Source organism: Protopterus annectens, chromosome 7.part0 (genome assembly GCF_019279795.1).
Source record: "Protopterus annectens isolate FY-2018-M chromosome 7.part0, PAN1.0, whole genome shotgun sequence".
Taxonomy (NCBI): domain Eukaryota; kingdom Metazoa; phylum Chordata; order Ceratodontiformes; family Protopteridae; genus Protopterus; species Protopterus annectens.
This window is the reverse complement of record NC_056739.1, coordinates 1,111,429,518-1,111,448,321: the sequence shown is the minus strand read 5'-3', so window position 1 is coordinate 1,111,448,321 and position 18,804 is coordinate 1,111,429,518. Positions and strand designations below refer to the sequence as shown.

General features: G+C 40.3%; 1 protein-coding gene across 1 annotated transcript in view; it reads left to right on the top strand.

The window, feature by feature from the left end:
• The window catches only part of UACA (uveal autoantigen with coiled-coil domains and ankyrin repeats), an 845,278-nt gene that overhangs the window by 657,362 nt on the left and 169,112 nt on the right, over positions 1 to 18,804 (top strand). The window contains exon 15 of the mRNA XM_044077695.1: positions 17,842 to 17,894. Within this exon, the coding sequence (XP_043933630.1) occupies positions 17,842 to 17,894 (53 nt within the window). The remainder of the gene's footprint in view (positions 1 to 17,841; positions 17,895 to 18,804) is intronic.

Sequence of the window (18,804 nt, the reverse complement as noted above, 5' to 3'; positions counted from 1 at the left end):
GAGAGACAGATCAGCCGTGAGCAATCTGTACGACACCGAGTATAGTGATAGTGATTTGAGCCTGTCTGCATAGGACAGGTGTTGGAGGCCATGGATTCTCTTTGTGAGGTATTTCAGTGGCCTTTCCAGTTGGTGCAAATGTTTGGAGAAGTACATCGCAAAGAGGGCATAATACTCGATTATTGGTCTAATGGAGGAGTATACAGAGGTAATAACCTTTTTTGTGGATGCAATCCCCCTGCCAGATATCTGTTTTCCTCCACTTTGGGTTGGCCAAAGCCTGGTAAAGTTTCTACAAGTATGACTGCTGCAGCAGGTAGAGAAAGATCATAGTTTCTTTCTTAGACCAGCTTGGGCTCGACCTTAGACTTTTACAGATGCCATCTTTTGAATTGCCAATGAGACAATGAAGGATGCATGTGGAGGTCAAGGGATAAGGTGTGATCCACATGTGAGTGTGACATCATGCTCAACCCATACAGCCATATAGGGGTAGCACCTATGGAACGTGTCAGCGTCGAGGTTGGTTTACTAACTTGAGTAAACAAGTTACATGGCCTTCTACAATTTTTAGTCAGTCAAATGTCATAGAAAACGTCATTCAGAACTACACAGCAGTATAACTCAACGAAATTACAATACTTTGCTCTCAGAGCAGGAAACAGTTGCACATATAGACAGAGAAAAATTAATAAAATGTCAGAGTAGAAATTTAATGAGTAGCAAATTAGTAAGCATAAAGTAGGACAGCAGTGACCCACACCCATCCCAGAACAGGAGACAAACAATATGAAGGTAATATTGTCAAAGTAAAATTGAAACAATAGCATATCTATGATTAGACTGAATTATTGCACAGTTTGTATATTGCAGTTAACAGTCCTTCAGAGTGGTAGGTGAGCTACCTTAGTATTGCACTTGGTTATTGCACATCCATAAAATAAGCCACTTGATAGGCTAGTTAGGTAACAGAAGTCGTTGAGTGCTTTGACAGACTTAAGGTTCGTTTTTCCCAAGAGTTCAGTAGTCTAATGGAGGGTGGAAAGAAACTGTTTTTTTTAGTCTGGTGATCTTGCAATGGTAGGCTTCTGTATCTCCTGCCTGAGGAGAAGCAAGTGTACAGAGCATTGGCAGGATGCATTGGATCACTGGAAATCTTTTTGGCCCTGTCGATGCACTGGCATTTGTAGATCTTCCAGAGGTGCAAGGGAGGTGCCAATGATTCTGCCAACCTTGCAACTCTCTTGAGAGCCTTCTGATCTGATTGTTACAGCTCCCTTACCAGACTGTAGTGCTGTTGGTCAGGACACTTTCAGTGGTGCCCCTATAGAAGGTCTGAAATATGGAGCTTGGTAATTTTGCCTTCCTAAGTTTCCTTAGAAAGTGCAAGCATTGCTGAGCTTTTCTGACTGTACTGGATACATGGGCTGACCAGGATAAATTCTCTGTGATATGAACACCCAAGAGCTTTGTATTCTTGACCCTTTCTACTTTCATCCCTTTCATCACTAGAGGTTTGTCTGGTACTTGATCTGAAGTCAACAATCATCTCATTTGTCTTGCTGACATTCAGTGCTAGATTGTTGTTGTCGCACCAGACCAGTAGTTGATCAATCTCATTCCTGTAGGCCGCCTCCTCGCCGTCTTTGACCAGGCCTATAGCAGTGGTGGTATCTGCGAATTTGATGATCCTGTTCATCTCCTGGCCATGCAGTCATGTGAAGCAGAGTGAAAAGGAGAGGACATAAGACACACCCCTGTGGTACTCATGTGTTCAGGATGATACTTCTGGAGTTGTTGTCTCCCACACAAACCTTTTGAGGCCTTTCTGTAACGAAGCTCAGAATCCATTTGCATAAATGAGTCTATGCCCAGTTGAAGTAACTTCGATATGAGATTCTGAGGAATGACCGCATTGAAGGCAGGACTGAAATCGATGAATAGTAGTCTTGGATAGCAGTTTTTGCCTTCTAAGTGGTTCTGGGTTTCATGGAGAGCTAGTGAGATGGCAACCCCTGTACTGTGGTTTGTCCTGTATGCAAATTGCCCGTGTGTCCAGCATCACAGAAAAGATTGAGGCTATATGATCTTTGACCAGCCTCTCCAGGCACTTCTTTACCATCAAGGTTAATGCAACTGGTCAGTAGTCTTTCAGAGTTGTTGGCTGTGGTTTCTTGGTTAGAGAAATGATGGTTATCTCCTTGAAGCATTTCGGAACACTGGCTCGATGGAGTGAGGTGTTGAAGATGTCTGTGAGTACTGGAGGCAGTTCCGTTGCACATTTCCTTAGTACCCGGCCCCATTATGTTGTCAGGACCAGCTGATGATCTCTGGTTGACACGTTTTAGGGTTCTGGTGACTTCAATTGTATTGAAGCTCAGCACCCTGCAACCTCGTCTTCAGGGATTCTGCATGCTGCTGTTTTGTGTCAGCATGAAACCTACTGAAGAATTTGTTCAGTTGGTTCAGAAACTCTCTGCTTCCATCACATGTAGGCTTGTAGTCGGTGATGGTTTGAATTTCTTTCCATGGTTGCCTGGTATCTTTCTGGCCACTGAAGTGGCTTTGGATTTTTCTGCCATAGGATCTTTTCACCTCTTTGATACCTTTATTCAGTTTGGCTCTGGCCACACTTCAAGCTCCCGTATCTTGGGATGTAAAAGCTGCGTTTATTACTTTCAAGAACTCATACTCCTCACTAGTTAGCCAAGGTTTTTAATTTGTGTGTATGGTGATGAGTTTGGTGTTTGTTGCATCCTCCACAAACTTAGAAATGTAAGCTGTGACAGAGTCAGTGTGTGTCCAAGTCAATATGGTTGGTTGTCACAGCAGCCTCTCTAAACACTGACCAGACTGTATAGTCGAAGCAGTCTTGTTGAGCTGAGTTTGCTCCCTCAGGCCAGATCCTTGTTTGTTTTCTAGTCAGTGTACTGGTTTTCAGTATGGATTTAGTAGCTGGAACCAACATAATGGCTAGGTGGTCAGAGCTCCCTAGCTGTGGATAAAGTTTTGCTTTATATGCACCTTTGATGTTAGTGTAGACCTTATCCAGTATATTTACCCCCCCCCCTTGTGGCAAAGTTTACATGTTGGTGGTAGTGGGGGGTAATACGGTCTTTAGGTTAGCCTGTTTGAAGTCTCCTGCAATTACTATTGCATGCTCTGGATTTCTGTTTTGCAGGTCACTTAGACTGATATAAGGTGCTCAGAGCATCAGATGGGATGTAGATTGCTTGAGGCATATTCCATTGAACTCTCTTGGCAGGTAGAGGGACCTGCATTTTAGTGACAGAATTTCAGTATTTTCTGAGCAAAACATGGTGGTCACTACACAATTGCTGCACCAGTTGTTATTAACATATATGCACACCCCCCTCCTCTGGACTTGCCACGCAATAACTGAATTCTGTCTGCTCTGAATAAAGTCATGCCCTCTACATGTATGTGCTATCATTGATATTTTGGTTTAACCACATTTCAGTAAACAGAAATAAATTGCTATTTCTCACCTTGTTTTGTGATGACAGTTCCAGTCTTAAGTGATCCATCTTATTTTCAAGTGAGCGTATGTTGGCTAGTAGCATGGAGGGCAGTGCAGGCCTGTGAGGGTTTACCTTCAGTCTGAAAATTTTTGCTCTGGTTCCTCTTTTTCTCAAGCTGGTACATCTTTTCCTTTTTTTGTGACTACTAGTTGCTATGAACATGCGGTCTGCTCAAAGTTTGCATTCATCTCCATGTTCCGTCAAAATCCATAGCTGCAGTAGTTCCTGTAGTTTATTTGAGTTTACAGGTCTCACACAACCCTCCTTTGAGACCTATAATAGATGGTAGACAATCAATAACATACGGTTGTGCCAAATATATTGATTGCAAACTAAAAAAATTTTTGAATAATCAGAAACAGATCTGTAAAGACTCCTGGGCATTTTTGGAAGCTATCAATACAGTTCCTTTTAATCATGAACTCAACTTCCTCGCTATAGATGTTAGGGATCTCTATACCTGCATACCGCAAGATATTGGATGCAAATGGGTAAGGGATTTCCTTTTGGATGAAGGAATGTTGGGCAGTGACATTGATGTTTTGATATATTTACTAGAAATTGTCTTAATGAACAATTTCTTTATGTTTAATGGAAAATATTTCTTACAAAAAACTGGAATAGCAATGGGCTTTCCATGTGGGGGCACCTTTGCTAATGCAGTTATGGCAGCATGGGAAAAGAGTTTTCTCTTTGACGTCTCCCTTTTTAAAGAGAAGGCAGTTTGGTATACACGATATCTTGATGATATCTTCATTCTGTGGAATGGGGACAGAGAATCAGTAGAATCTCTCATGTCGGAAATGAATGGTTCTACGAACTTTCTCGAGTTTACTTATGATTTTCAGGAAGACTCTATTAATTATCTAGATGTTTTGTTAACTAAGGATTATGAATTAAATATCTTTACATCTAGGATCCATCAAAAGTCAACCTACTCCAATTCATTCCTCCATTTTTCCAGCTGCCACCCCTTACATCAAAAGCGGGGGGTAGTGAAAGGACAATTGGTCCGGGCAGCTAGGATGTCCACACTTGAGGGGGACTATTTGGAGGAATGTAATTTATTAAAGGATATGTTTTTAAGCAGGGGATATCCTTCTTCATTAATTAATGAATTAATAAGAGAAGTTTCATCTAAAAGAAAGCAGGGTTCTTTTTCACCTATTTTAAAGTATATAGCTGAAATACTAGATGGACATACTAATGAGGGTTTTATTAATGATAACGGCCAGAACTCAGTTAGTTTGCCCCCATTATGTGATGATGAACTTGGTAAAGATTTCATTGGGACAAATTTTATAACAACTTTTTCAAAGGATGCACCATGTATCAGAACAATTATTATTAAAAATTGGTCATTTGTTTTGGATGATGTATCTTTAAAAGAATGTTTAGGATCATCACCAAAAATCACCTTTAGGAAAGGGAGAAATCTTAAGAGTATCTTAGAAATTAAACAACAAGGAAATTATAGGCCACATTTTGGGATGTCAAAATGTGGCTCTTGTAATATGTGCAAGCATATCTTAGTAACAAGGTTTTTCGAGGTTAATGGGAAAAGATTTTACTTAAATGGTAAATTTAATTGTAATAGTAAAGGGGTTGTTTATTTGGCATTGTGCCGTAATTGCCCTTCATACTATATAGGGAAAACCGATAGGGCCATAAAAAATAGGATTTACGAACATGTCTGTGCCATTTCTAAATGTAATACAACAAATGCTTTGGCAAGACATGTGATGACTTTCCCAGATCATGAGTTCTATTTTTTAGTAATAGAAAAGATTTTTGATAATGGGAGAGGAGGCCCTACACCACTGCAGTTAGAGGAAAGAGAGTTATTATGGCAGTTAAAATTAAACGCTTCGGAGACTCCTGGATTGAATGACACCATTTCCATTATGAGCTTACTTAAATTAAAAGCATTATTTCGTTAGGATCTATATTTATTCATTTCATATAAGAATATGAAATATTTAAATTATTTGTATTTAATTATTGTTTTATGTGTTTTTATTGACAGGATGTGATGTCATTCTAAATTTTGTATTTAAATGTATACTTCCTTTGTATTTTTATCTGAAGAAGTTTATCAAATTGGTATAAACGAAAGCGCTCATCTCAACCTTATTTTTGTGTACAGGTCTCACTGTAAGAAGCTGATCAAACCCACAGCATAACGAGAATGGAGATCCAATTTTTAACAGATTTCTCAGCACTGTAATTTAATCTAACCATGTTTCCTTCCTCTTTAACTGCTTTTCTTGACGTTTCTGGCAAAAAAGAAGACAAAGCATTTTCCTGATGAGATCTGAAGCAGCTGCTGCCTCTTAGGAGCCACCCCCCTTGTTTTTAGTTTAGTCCATGCGATTGCTTGTTTAGTTATTGTGAATGGAAAAGTTTCAGCAGTGTAATACCTGCACATGTGTTGGAGTGTGAGCTTTTTAATCCACAAGAGTCTTTCGATTCAAAGGCTGTCATTATTTCTTTGGGTAGTGTAAGCAGTTATGTTTGGAAGGTATAGGGTTCATACTATGCTAATGACCACCAGGGTCTTTACAAGCCTAGCTGTGTAACCCAACCCAGTTTTGTCCCTGAGGTCCTTGGATGCCTACATGGTGGGGTATGTTAGTAAAGAGGGAGCTAAGGGTTACGTGTGTGTAGGGGGGTATGTTAGTTGAGGATTAATTTACTTGCTGTCGAGCTCTATCAAAGACAAGGGGGCCAGGCTGGGGGAGAATTTGCAATTTTCCATCCAGTGATCAGGGTTTCTTTTGAACAGGGTCAAGGATAAACTCTGCCTCATGTAGATGGGGAGTTTTTTCCATAGCGCAAAGATTCTTTGAGCCACATATCGGTCCCTCCAGCACATTGTGTTTATGTTGCAGACAGAGTTCAGGTCCTTGGATCTAGTGTTTCTGGTGTTTGTCTTGCATATGTGCATGAGGTCCATCAGAGCTGGATCAGAGGACACCTTATATGCTAGGTATAGACCAGCATCTCAGTAACCCATAGGAGACTTAAGTACAAAAATAGGACCAAAAGGCAGTTCATACCCTGGAATCTCCTGTTGAGGAATCTTTCAGGTTGTTCCAACTGTTTGTTACACATGTCTGGCTAGGTACATGCATAATAGGGCATTTTATTCAGTGATGGGTCTAATAAGGGCTGAGTAGAGTGGTACTATTACTTTCTTGGACCTGGGTGACATACCCTTGCTTATGAGTTGTGCGACATAGAATGATTTTCTTACCATCTTGGCTATGTGCTGATCAAATACCAGATTACTGTCTACATATGTTCCTGGATCCCTATCTATCAAGTCAACTCTTAGGTGTGTTTTATCAATGAAGTAATTAGCTTAGGTGGACGCTTTCCCAAAGGGCACTATAATAAGTTTCTTTGCATTGCGTTTTAATCCATGACTTTCACATCAGTCATTTGTGTTAGACTCTCTTGTAGGATGTTTGCGTTGTCTGTGGAATCTGATTGCCTCTCCAAGTTTACAGGTGACTGTAAATCGGGAGCTGAGGCCTTTGACATTAGCCTTGGATAGTAGACATTAAACAGCTGCAGGCCCAATACAGATGCAAGTGTTATTCTGTTGGTGTCCAGTCTCTCTGTGGAGGTGGTCTCACCTATCCTGACTTTGTTGGTCCTAGCTGTGAGGTAGCTGGTAATCCAGTGAGTGATGTAGGAATTTATGCCCATTTCTGAGGGTTTGTCAAAAAACCTCAGTGGGATACTGAATTGAATGCCTTCGCTAGGTCAGGGTGGGCAGTATATAACATTTTTCTCTCACCTGTAGCCATAATGACCCTCTCAGAGTTGTCTGCCAGGTTAAGTAGGCAAGACCTTATCTTAAAGTTAAACTAAGATGGGTCCAGAGTCTGTAGATTGCCAATGTCCTTGTTGATCATTTCCAAGATAATTTGTTCCACGGCTTTGCATATTAGATGTGTCAGACTGATAGGTCTGTAGTTCCTTAGGTCAGTTGATAGTCCACCCTTCTGAGGGATGACCATTGTGGCCCTTCTGTCACCTGGCACATAACCAGTTTTGAGGCTGTACTTTGAGTGCTTCAAATGGCCCTGCTAGGTCATGTTTTAGGCTGTTTAGAAGGCAAATGGGGATGTTGTCAGGGTCCACTGAAGCAGTGTTCTTGGCTTTAATGAGCACGTACAGGACCTGTTCCCCATTGGGAGGTATGTACTAGAAGGGTTTTCACATGGCTTGGTGGGTGGTGAAGTCTGAGCTAAATTTATCAGGCAGTAGATTTGCTGTGTCAGCCTGGTCAGTGAAGGTTGTGCCATTTACCTTCCAGTTCTGCACCCTGCTGAGTATTGTATTTAAGATTCCTGACATAGCTGAAAAAGGCCTTGTTTGTCCTTAGCCTGGGAGGCTATCCTGACCTCATAATTGGCTTTCTTGGACTTTGGTAGACCTTCTTAATTTCTTGTTTTAGTTGCATCAGAGAGTTCTTGACTGAGAGTTGCTCTTTCTGATTTTGGCCATGACTTTTTTTGTTGTTTATTTTGTTATATAGCCTGCTAAGACAAGGATTCAACCATCCTGGTTTGTTTTTGGCAGGTATGGCTGCCTTAATGCATCCATTTATATGTTTGCACAGGTTTTCTGTAAATTCTGCATAGGTAGCTGTGTTCTCAGGACTTGGAGGAGATGAGAATTTTGACAGCTCATCGCTTTATAGGATATAGTTTGCTTTAGTGCACTTCCTAACTGTTATGCGGTTTGTCGGATTTTCCGGGTTAATTTTTATTTCAAGGGAGATGCTTTTGTGGTCCAACTTCACCAGCGAAGATGTGACAAGTGAGGTGGGTGGGGGGCTGCAATGCTGTCCCATGTTGGTGAGTGCTCGGTCCAGTATGTTTGATCCTGTGGTTGAAGAGTATAGAATGTGGTCCAGGCCATTTGTTCTGAAGTTCAGGAAATATTGTGGCTGTGAGTCAGAGGCAGTTTGTCTCCCAGTCTATAAGAAGGTACTTGGTTGATTGGTGAGTGCCTCTAGTAGGTCTAGGTAAGAGTTGTGAGCTTTGCGAGTCATGGACTGCAACCTGTACCTGGCCAGTGCATGCTAGGGAAATTCTGTGGAGGCTTGAACATGGATAAACTCCAGGGCATCATACTTATTAACCCATCTAGAGCTGTATTTGCAGCTAATGTTGATTGAGATGCCTCTACCTTTAGCCCTGTCTGTGCTGCTTTTGTTCTAAATTTGTGTAAGACACTGTAACCTTACACTGCTGAAGTACTTTCTGTAGCTTTAAACCAAGTCTCAGTAGCAGCATAGATGTTTACATTCTCCAGAGTGAGGAGAGTTTGTAGGGGTGTGGAGTTCCTTGTTTAGGCTCCTAGCATTGAGCAGTAACATATTAAAGTTGCTTTGATTTTTTTTTTTCCTGTGTTGGTAGTTTTGTCACTTTGACATTGTCTAAAAAAAAAGCTGTAATGAGATGGATAAAGTTTTAGTCACTATCCAAAAGTCCAGTGAGGACAGGTGCAGAGCATCCTTGGCAAAGCAAAGTGGTCTGATAACCATATCCTGTGCGCTAATAGATGCTGGGCTTCCCCAAAATGACACCAGAAGGTAATCCAGTTACTAAACTTGATCATTTTCTATTCATACTTTGGCATCATCCTTGGTGAAGGTAGAGTACTGTTTAATGCAAGGAACATACCTGCCATTGATACATATTCAAAGATCCATAATGTGTCTCTTCATATAGCCCAGTGAGGTAGCATCAGTCATTTACACCCACTTGAACTATGATAGAATCATATTGGTACCTTTGGAACAGTGACTCGAGGGTGTGCATGATATTACAGATCCTAGTTCCACAAAGGCAGCTGTTATCTTCTTCCTGTCCAGCCTGGTGAGAGGAGTATCCCTGTGTTGTACAATAGAATACCCTATGCCTGGAATACTAGATAGTGTTTCTTTGCATTATGGCTTTGCTCTTAGGGGATCATTGGCTACAGGCTTATGTGTAGTGTTAGGTGTTGCGTTTAGTGTGTGTGCTTGAGATTGCCGAGGGTAGATGTTGCAGTTTGATGGCTTAGGTGGCTTTTGAGGGTTGGAGAGGTTTTTTTAATTGCCTCAGCATAAGAAGGTGTGTGTGTGTGTGTGTGTGTGTGTGTGTGTGTGTGTGTGTGTGTGTTTTTAATAACCTTGTTTGTAAGCAAGAGTTTTGCCTCCAAGAAAGTTGTGCATGTACATCTTTCGCATACTAGGTTAGTTACTTTAAGGATTAAAAGGTTGTCTGAGTACACGATAGAATGCTACATTGTCTCAGGGTGCCAATATCTGCCAAGCAGATCTGCAAAGAGACATTAGGAAATTGCAAATCCATTTTATCAGGACCTGTATTATGGTTGGGCTATTATGGTTTAATGCCTTGATTTTACAAGGGGTCACCTGAATATTGTCTAGGAAGAAGGCTAGATGCTTGATAGTGCTGTATGACATTATCTAGCTGCCCTAAGCTTAGCTCCATGCAAAGCCTTTCCGTGTTACAGGTTGACATCCTAAGTGCTAGCTTTATACGTTTGCTACTGTACAGGGTACTGCTAAGTAGCACTGATCAGTTTGCCTAGGACAGTCTCCGTCCCAGTATTTGTAACATCAAATCAACAACCCAGTTCAAAAATTTAACTGAAAAACTACCTACTAAATTCTAGCTCCTGCCCATGCCAGGACCCTCCTTAATCCCCCCCATTCCCCCCTCAGTACTCAGTCTTCCAGCCTTCTGCTTAATCCCTCCCTCTCTGTACCCCACTCTGCTTCAAAGCTTTCAGCCTTCTACTTCCCATACTCTTTTTATAGCAACACTAATACGTTTTCACTACCAATCTAGATCTGTTCTCTGTAATAAATGACCGAATAACATTGACTCATTTTTCATTTTATACTTGTGTATACATTACATGCAACTTTTGTTGTAAATATGTACAACATAAATATGTAAGTTTTCCTGCTTTATTAATGTGTGATATGACTGTAATTTTTTTCTTGTTTTTTGAATTTCATGTATGTTAATATCTTGTAATTTTTTGGAGCTTTTCTCCTTGGGTCTCCACTGAAAACGGGCCTCTGGGTCAACTGGACCAGCGCGGTTAACAAATGGCAAACAAACAGCATCAGCTCCACAAAAAGAATCCTAATTTGTAGCAGACATAAAAAGCTGAAAACTAACCCCTGTGCCCTTTGGCCAATAAACAACTCCTCTTTAAGCTCCCTAGAGTGTATCCCAGCATGGAGAAACCAGGTAAACACCTTCTTCCACAATATGGATGATCCTAGAACTTAATGTAAAAGCACAGTATAAGTACATCTCAAATGCAGACTAATACTTAACTAAGTCCCTAAAAAACCCTCTAGCTGATGAAACCGTCTCACTTTAAACCTCTTTGTGTGTTTCCAAACTCAGACTGACCAGGCTACTATATTGCTGCCACTAAAATAGCATTCTGTCTTCTTAATGTAAAAACGCACTTTGGAAAGCCAAAAGTGAAAAGGTGCCAACTAGCTACAACAAGTAATTGTCACTTAAGCTCCCTTGTGTCTTTTCCAACTTGGACAGACTAGGTTACCTTTCTACCCCCCACTATTATTGCAGTCCCACCTTGTAATGTAAAAACGCATTTTATTTAGCCAAAAGTAAAAAGATATCAGAAACAAATCAAATAACTAGCTGTAAGAAGTAATTCTCCCTTTAAGCCTCTCCTGTGTTTCCCCCTGTTAACATCATTAGGGGACTGTTATCTGCTAACTTGGTAAGCCACAGACCATCAACTTATGATTGGACTTCAGAGAAATAGATTCCAAACACTATATGGCCCAACACAGACCCTTATGGTACCCCACTGGTAACTGGTCTACTGGTGGTGGTGGACTCCCCAACTTTGACAGTGTGCGTTGTGTGTGACCCACTTGGCTACCTGTAGTGAAGTATGGGTTATTCCCCAGTTAGGAGACTTTCTCAATGATCCCCGAGTGGGGGATTATGTCAAAAGCCTTGGCTAAATCATGATAGCCAGTATTTACTGCTTTGCCCTCATCCACAGCTTTGGTGACATTCTCAAAGAAGTCCACCAGGTTTAATAAGCTAGCTCTACCCTTGACAAAACCAAACTGGGTCAGGTCAAGAGTTTGAAGATGATAGTGTATGTCCTTGTTAAGGTCCATGATGATTCTTTCCATTGCCATGCCGGTAAAGCTGGTCAGGCTCATGGGTTGATATTTGCTAGGGTTGGTTGATGGACCTCCTTTGTGCAAGGGGATTAGTTTACTGTTGCTGTTCTCCACTCTGCTAGAACAAAGCATAGTGTGCTAACGGTGCTGAGATTGGACAATACTATTTGAAGGTATTTTCAATTTTTCCTAGTATTGTGTAATCTCAGAGTTTAGTATATTTAAGTTATTGTGGGTGTGGGAGGTGCAGTGGGCCCTGCCACCTTGCAAAAAATAGTGAAAGTCGGACTTTTAAGATATCCAGTAATTCCATTTTTAGATTTTATTTCCAGCAGTAAGAGTTCAAGGAAGTTTCTTCCCAATGGGTGGATGTGTGCAAAATATTTTATATATATATATATATATATATATATATATATATATATATATATATATATATATATATATATATATATATATATGTATATATATATTTGCATGCACATGAATTTATATATATATATATATATATATATATATATATATTTTTTTTTTTTTTATAATTTACAGCTTATAAAACATATGCATACAAATTTGTGTAAAATTATGCATCATATCATGAAGTGTAGACAGCCTACCCTGGAAAAGGAACCTGTACCAAGAACTTTCCATGGGAAAGGAAAAAGGGACACCTCTGGTTTGGGAGATGGTGATTCCTAAGATTTAGAGGGTGAAGAGGAGCTTGGTTATATAGAACATCCCCCTCCCCCTTTCAGTGTTTAGACACCGACTCAGAAGACCCCTGGTCCTTAGCTTCATCCCGTGAGACCTTCCCCTTTGGGTATACCCATCATAGGATGAAGGAATCCTTCAATTGGAAGCCTAGGGAATAATCCCAGGCTCAAGCTAACTATAGAAAGCTGATGAGGCTCCTTGTCCCTAGACCATTGGCTGTATTCCCTCCAGTTCATGAAGGCTTGGATGATGTTTTCAGTGACATATCACCACAACCTGATTTCCTTTTCCTTGCCTGCAGGAAGCCTGACCACTTCTAATGGATGCTCGAGAACACAACAACTATATAAAAACCCTGTGATTGATCCTGCTGTGGTGTCTATATGGAATCTTTCAAGGGATCATCTGGGCAAATATCTAATAACCCTTTGCCAAATAGGAGTAAGGTCTGTCTTTCCTCTCCTTCTGTAATACCCTGAGGAATTTTTGAAGGTGAGGACAGACAGACCAAAGATGATTCTGGTAGCTCCTTACTGGCCCAAGAAATGATGGTCTTCCATCACTGAAAGGGGGGAATCATGACTCTTCCTCTCTTCATGGACGTCTTAACCCAGAACATGGGGTCTGCCTTTCATCCCAACCTGTAAACCCTGAAACTGACAACATAGATAATTGGCTTATGATTCCATCCAAGCAATCCTTTCCACAAGGACATCCTGTCGATACTGAAAGAAGCTAGAAAGCCAAATTTTAGGAAATTATATGTAGTCAAATAGAAAGTTTTTCTGTCTGATGCAAGTCTAATAGGATTTTACCTGTACAAACTATGCCGGGACAGGTGCTATAATACCTGACTCGTGTATAAAAAAGGAGACTAAAGGTACACATTTCCGCTATATCTGCTTGCCTTTCCATGTCCTGTTTGGCATACACCCCCCGCCCCATATGAAACATTTCTTAAAAAGTGGTCTTGCATCTCAGACCAACCAGGCATGAACCTGCTTGCTTATGGGACTTGCGTTATGCCCTGGAAAAACTTAACTCTTGCCACCTTTTTTAGCCAGCAGACTTGGCACTAACCAAACTGTTCACATGGAAAATCGCTTTGCTGCTGGTGTTCAATTCAGTAATCTGAGTTGCAAGTCCTGGTGTGCAAAGAACCCTTTATTTTCCATAGGGACTGAGTTACCTTAAGAACTCTCCTTAAACCAAGTTATTAATCTCTGTGTTTTCTTCCCTAATCCACAGAGTAAAGGTGAGAGAATAATTAATTCTCTAAATGTACACAGACAACAAAAGTTGTTCTTAACATAGGACAATGTATGCTAACTGATCTGACCAGCTATTAGCAGCCTTTGCAGAAGATAAAAAAGGAAGACCATTTGGCTGCTCTCACCATGGTAAACAGATCCTTGGCAGTCATATCACACTCAACAAAGGCAAAAGCACATCAATACATTATTTTTCAACAGGACCCCAACTCATGCTATCCCAGAAGCAGCCACTTGGTCCTCTCTCTGCACGTTAAAATACTACCGTCTTGGTGACATATCAGGAGCTAGAACTGGGTTCACCCCTACCATCGTGCACGGCTTGCTATCTCTGGACATGCTCTACCCAGCCCTCTCCTATGGTTAATAAAAAAAAATGAATACATAAAAAAACTTGTTATATAATACAGTTTAAATAACTTACCATAATTGTAGATGTTCAAAATAAACCAATATTGCAGCACTTCTTTTCTGTCATGGTGTTTGGGTGGTTATCTTACCTTCTCATCATTCTCTCCTCACCCCATGTTTCCTTAGATCAGGGCTGTTTGTTATCTGTAGGGTCGGTTGGGTGGGTTGTGCTGAGAAACATCAGATTCCAGATCTTTCGATAAGAAATGCCTGAAAATGGTGCCAGCTGACATCTCTTTATAGCAGTGATGTCCTGATATCGGACATCGAAGTAAGTTAGCTGACCGAAGCATGGCAAAAGACTGAGGTATTCAGGCCAGCCATGGGCTTCTGCAAAGCAGGAAGTTCCCAAGACTCACAACATTGATCTAACTTTTACAATTATGGTACTTTATCTACACAAGTACTTTATTTAAATCTGCTTCCAAGGACTCAAGAAATTGTTGCTGAACTGCGTAACACCCCCCCCCCCACACACACACACACACACCAAACACAGATAAGGTTGTTGCTCATTACTGCACAGGATGTACCGCATACTTCAGAAAAAGCTTGTGGTGCAGTACAGGCTTTAAGTGGAAATGGCTTGTGGTGCTACATTACGATGTGGTGGTGGCAGGCTTCATGTTTACCTTCCCGCTGCACATATAGTGCTGCACAGGATCAACTACATACTTTAAGAACAGCTAGTACTGTATGAGATTGAGATGTACCAGTCTCTCTATTCCCACCCATCATAGGCTGGTGCTTTTTGTTTCCACAGAAGAGTTGCTATGTAGTGGGGAGACAGATTGTGGTGCTGTGCAGAATTTGGGTGGTAGTGGATTGCACTTTCTCTCTCCTGCTCCTCCCGTAGTATACATAGAGCTGTTCACTTCTGTGTGAGCTACAAAATATTCAGAAAACCACCTCTGCTGCTGTGCAGGATATATATGTAGAGCATCCTAACCTCTGCTGTACACTTTAATTGCTATGTAAAAGACTGCTGAACTTGTACTGCAGCTTAGAACCTTATTGTGTCACATGTTATTTATTCACCAGCTGCTAATTTTCTGTTGCTGACTGCCAAGCCTTGATGCAGGAAAAGCACCTTATTTATTTAACCATGCTTCCATATATTTCACAGAACTGCAATAAATCTGGTCTGTTTTGTAATTCCCTCCATGGCAACTCTGGAAGCTTGTAACTTTCAAGAGCTGCATCTTGAATCTTGGCAAAATGAAAATTATAAACCCTCAGTTCAAACAAATGCTCATATTTGTAGAACCACAACTGCTGCTAAGGAATTGTAAATATGAAATTGTTCATTACATTCTGCTCTTTGTGCAGGTAACATTTATTAGTTTCATCTTAATCTGTAACAAGTCACAGACAGAGTAAATATTTTTTGTAAACTTGAACATCCATAACCACTCAAGCTGAACATATACTGTCACCAGTACTTTTGTAAGCTTTCTTATGAGACTAATCAGGGTTATGTTGTATGGTTGTTGAGATATTTGGGGAAATATGAAAATGATAATATAAATATGCTGTATGATATGAACATTTAGTGTGTCTCTACTTGCAGCAGACAGAGGTCAAATATCGATGAAGTTGTTTTGCCCGTCATGCAAGCTTTAAAATGAGTTTTCAATAGTTTGTATATAGCATGGCTTTGCAGTTATTAATATCAATACGAATACGCAATGTTAGACACCTAGAGGCACATCTAAGCTGATCCTAGAGAAATGGCAGGACTCCTAACTTGGTTGTAAAACCATTAGTCATTATGGCACCTGAACCATATATATGATCCTAACTTGATGTCTTGGATTTACGTTTGGTTTCCATTTGTGTTGCGCATGCATATGAACAGATTATTCCCTTGACGGAACAGGGTTGGAGGGTCGTGAACCTCAGCAATACCTATGTAATTTTAAACGTAGAGTGCATTAGCTTTGCCTTCACTTACACTGCCTAACCCCTTATTTACAGCTGTTATCTACCAGTTCAGTCTAAACTTGTCAGAATTAAGGTAGCGTATAACCATTTCACATGTGCTGATTGGGTAAAATAAAAGAAAACACACCAACATGGTAAGGAATTAGTACTCCACAACAGAACTTATTATAGGCTGCTGTCCCACCAGTATAAAAAGATACTTCAGCATTCATTATCCTCTTAGATTAAGTCAGGATTCCTGCAGTCCCTCGGGACATAAACTCATAACAGTGCAACTCCTTCGTTACTTCATTGTAAGAGCTTCATGTATTGGAAAATTAAAGTAGATCTCGTTAAGCAACTTGTCTTAACCACTGTAGGTGTGGGTCTATATTACGTTATCAAATACTTACAACATCGAACGTTATATAGTCGACACCATATGTTTGAATTTGCAAATATTCAAAAGTGAAAGCAGAAATCTCTGTAGAGACGATTTCCGGTTACTGCACTGTAGTGCGATCTCGGAGTTGGTATATTTAAAGAGCCGGGGGGGTGTGGGGGGTGCAGGGTGGCTTGCCCCCTGTTTAAAATGTTCAGGTAAGTTTTTCCTTTTTTTAATTTAATTTAATTTTTGAATACTTGCAACTTTGAACTTATGTTGCCTATATAACGTTCGATGTTGTAAGTATTCTATAATATAACATAGACCCTGCAGGTCTACCCTGTGTAATGAAACATTACCCCAGAAAATCCCCCCCCCCCCTGCATCCAATGATGGGAACATTGCAAGTAGACCCATATGTTATGCGATCATATGTATGTATGTGATAGTCATATCAATTGATCTTCAGGAGGACTTCCTGCCATCTATCTTGCTTGAGACAGATGTTTTACCTGCTTTGCAGCAACAGTAGGACCTTTGTAAGCCAGTTGCAGATTTATAACTGCACTCTTATCCCATGTTTTTTGCAGAATACATCCAGAGTCTCAAATGTAAAAAAAAAAAAAAAGTCAAACCTTAAAAAGATCAACCACAAAATGTCAAAACACAGAACCCTAATCAACCTATAAACAAATACCGTGCATTCCTCCCCATGTGATGAACTGCATACCCACACCTCCTGCTACTTTTATATACCAACAGTAAGAACACAGTCCTGTGGGGAAAGGGCAAAATCCCAGTCCCCCTGTAATTGCAGTCTTGCACAACAAGCTACCATCTGTAAGCTAGTAGCAGATAAATTGAAAGTTCTGTTTTGACTTTTTGTTGCCAGTCTTTGTGTTCAATGTCTGCCCCCTCCACATTCAAGAATCTGAACTTTTCTGATTTTTTTGCATAGTGTCTTCTGTTGGAGTGCTAGCAGGGTCATTAAAATGAGGACCCCGTGGGGCTTATGCACTCTTCAAATCTCAGAACAGGGATACTGTATGGTCCAAGAAGGAACATGCATGCTGCAAAGTACAGGAATTTAAGGTTTTAAGATGTTCCATGAGAGATCACATAAGACGAGTGTATACAAATGTTTCACCTGTTGTAGAAGACTCCTCATATCAGCTGATGTAGTAAGTAGTCTTAAAATTGTTATTTCTGTTCCTCTGATGTAAGTAACTGTTTTTAAAAGCAGTAGTACTGTTATGCTAATTAGCCTTCTGGTTCTGACATTTGTTTAGTGTTCCATCAGGAACGCATTATTACAGTAGTAAACTTTGGTTGTGGTGATGAAAATAAAGATTTTTCATGTTATCATTTCTTATTATTTAGGGAAAGATGAATCTTTGCTCAAGCAGCGGTATGGTATAATACTGGAAACCCAGGTAATTTTTCTTTGTTTAAAGATGTTTGGCTTGTACATTTAGGCAGCATTCCTATATCCAAGTTGTTCTTTTAAAAAAGTGTGTGAAATGTTCCAGAACATTCATTTAATTCATATTAACTGTGATAGATGACTTGTATGTTTGTTGCACGTCTAATACTAATTGTTGTTCATAGCAAGTTTATGATAGATGCTTGTTAATGTGCTTTCCATAGTTGCTTTAACTTGTGTCTTACACTGACAGTAGTTTCAAGACATCTTCCACAACTGGGCTTTTTGCTTTACATCCTTGCTTGATTTCATTTTTCTGATTTTATTCAGAATACAGTTCAAGTCTCAGCTAAAAATGAACTATTTCTTGAGATCTTATATAATGGAGGAGTGATTAGCTTTGCTGCCTTGGGCATAATTCTCCAGCTGGTAACCAGTTGGGCTGCATTCTCTATGCTGTTTGCATGGTTCTTCTGTGCCTGTATGAATTTTCCTTCCACTTTCAAAAGATATGCCGGTTGGTGAGATATTGGTATTCAGAATTGCTTCTAAGTGTGTTTGTGTGTGGTCCTGCAGCCAACTTGTATCCCAACCAGGATTAGTTCCTGTTTTCCCAGCCAGCTAGCCACAATTCCCAATTTCCCAGAATCTTCAACTGGATATTGAAAACTAATGATGTTGGAGACCCTCCTTAAGTAGGTCTTCTATTTGAATGCCTTTCCCTTCTCTTTCACTTAAGTTTTTGTATGGTACTGTCATGCTTGAGGTGTATGCTTTGGTGTCACATACTACACTAGGATAGTATGCTCAGCACATGTGCCTCCTATTCCTTTTCTGCCTCTCAGTGTAGATCTCAGTGTTGACATCCATCAAGCAAAAAAGGCTCCATAGCTGCTGGATAAGAATCTTAAGCCACCAGA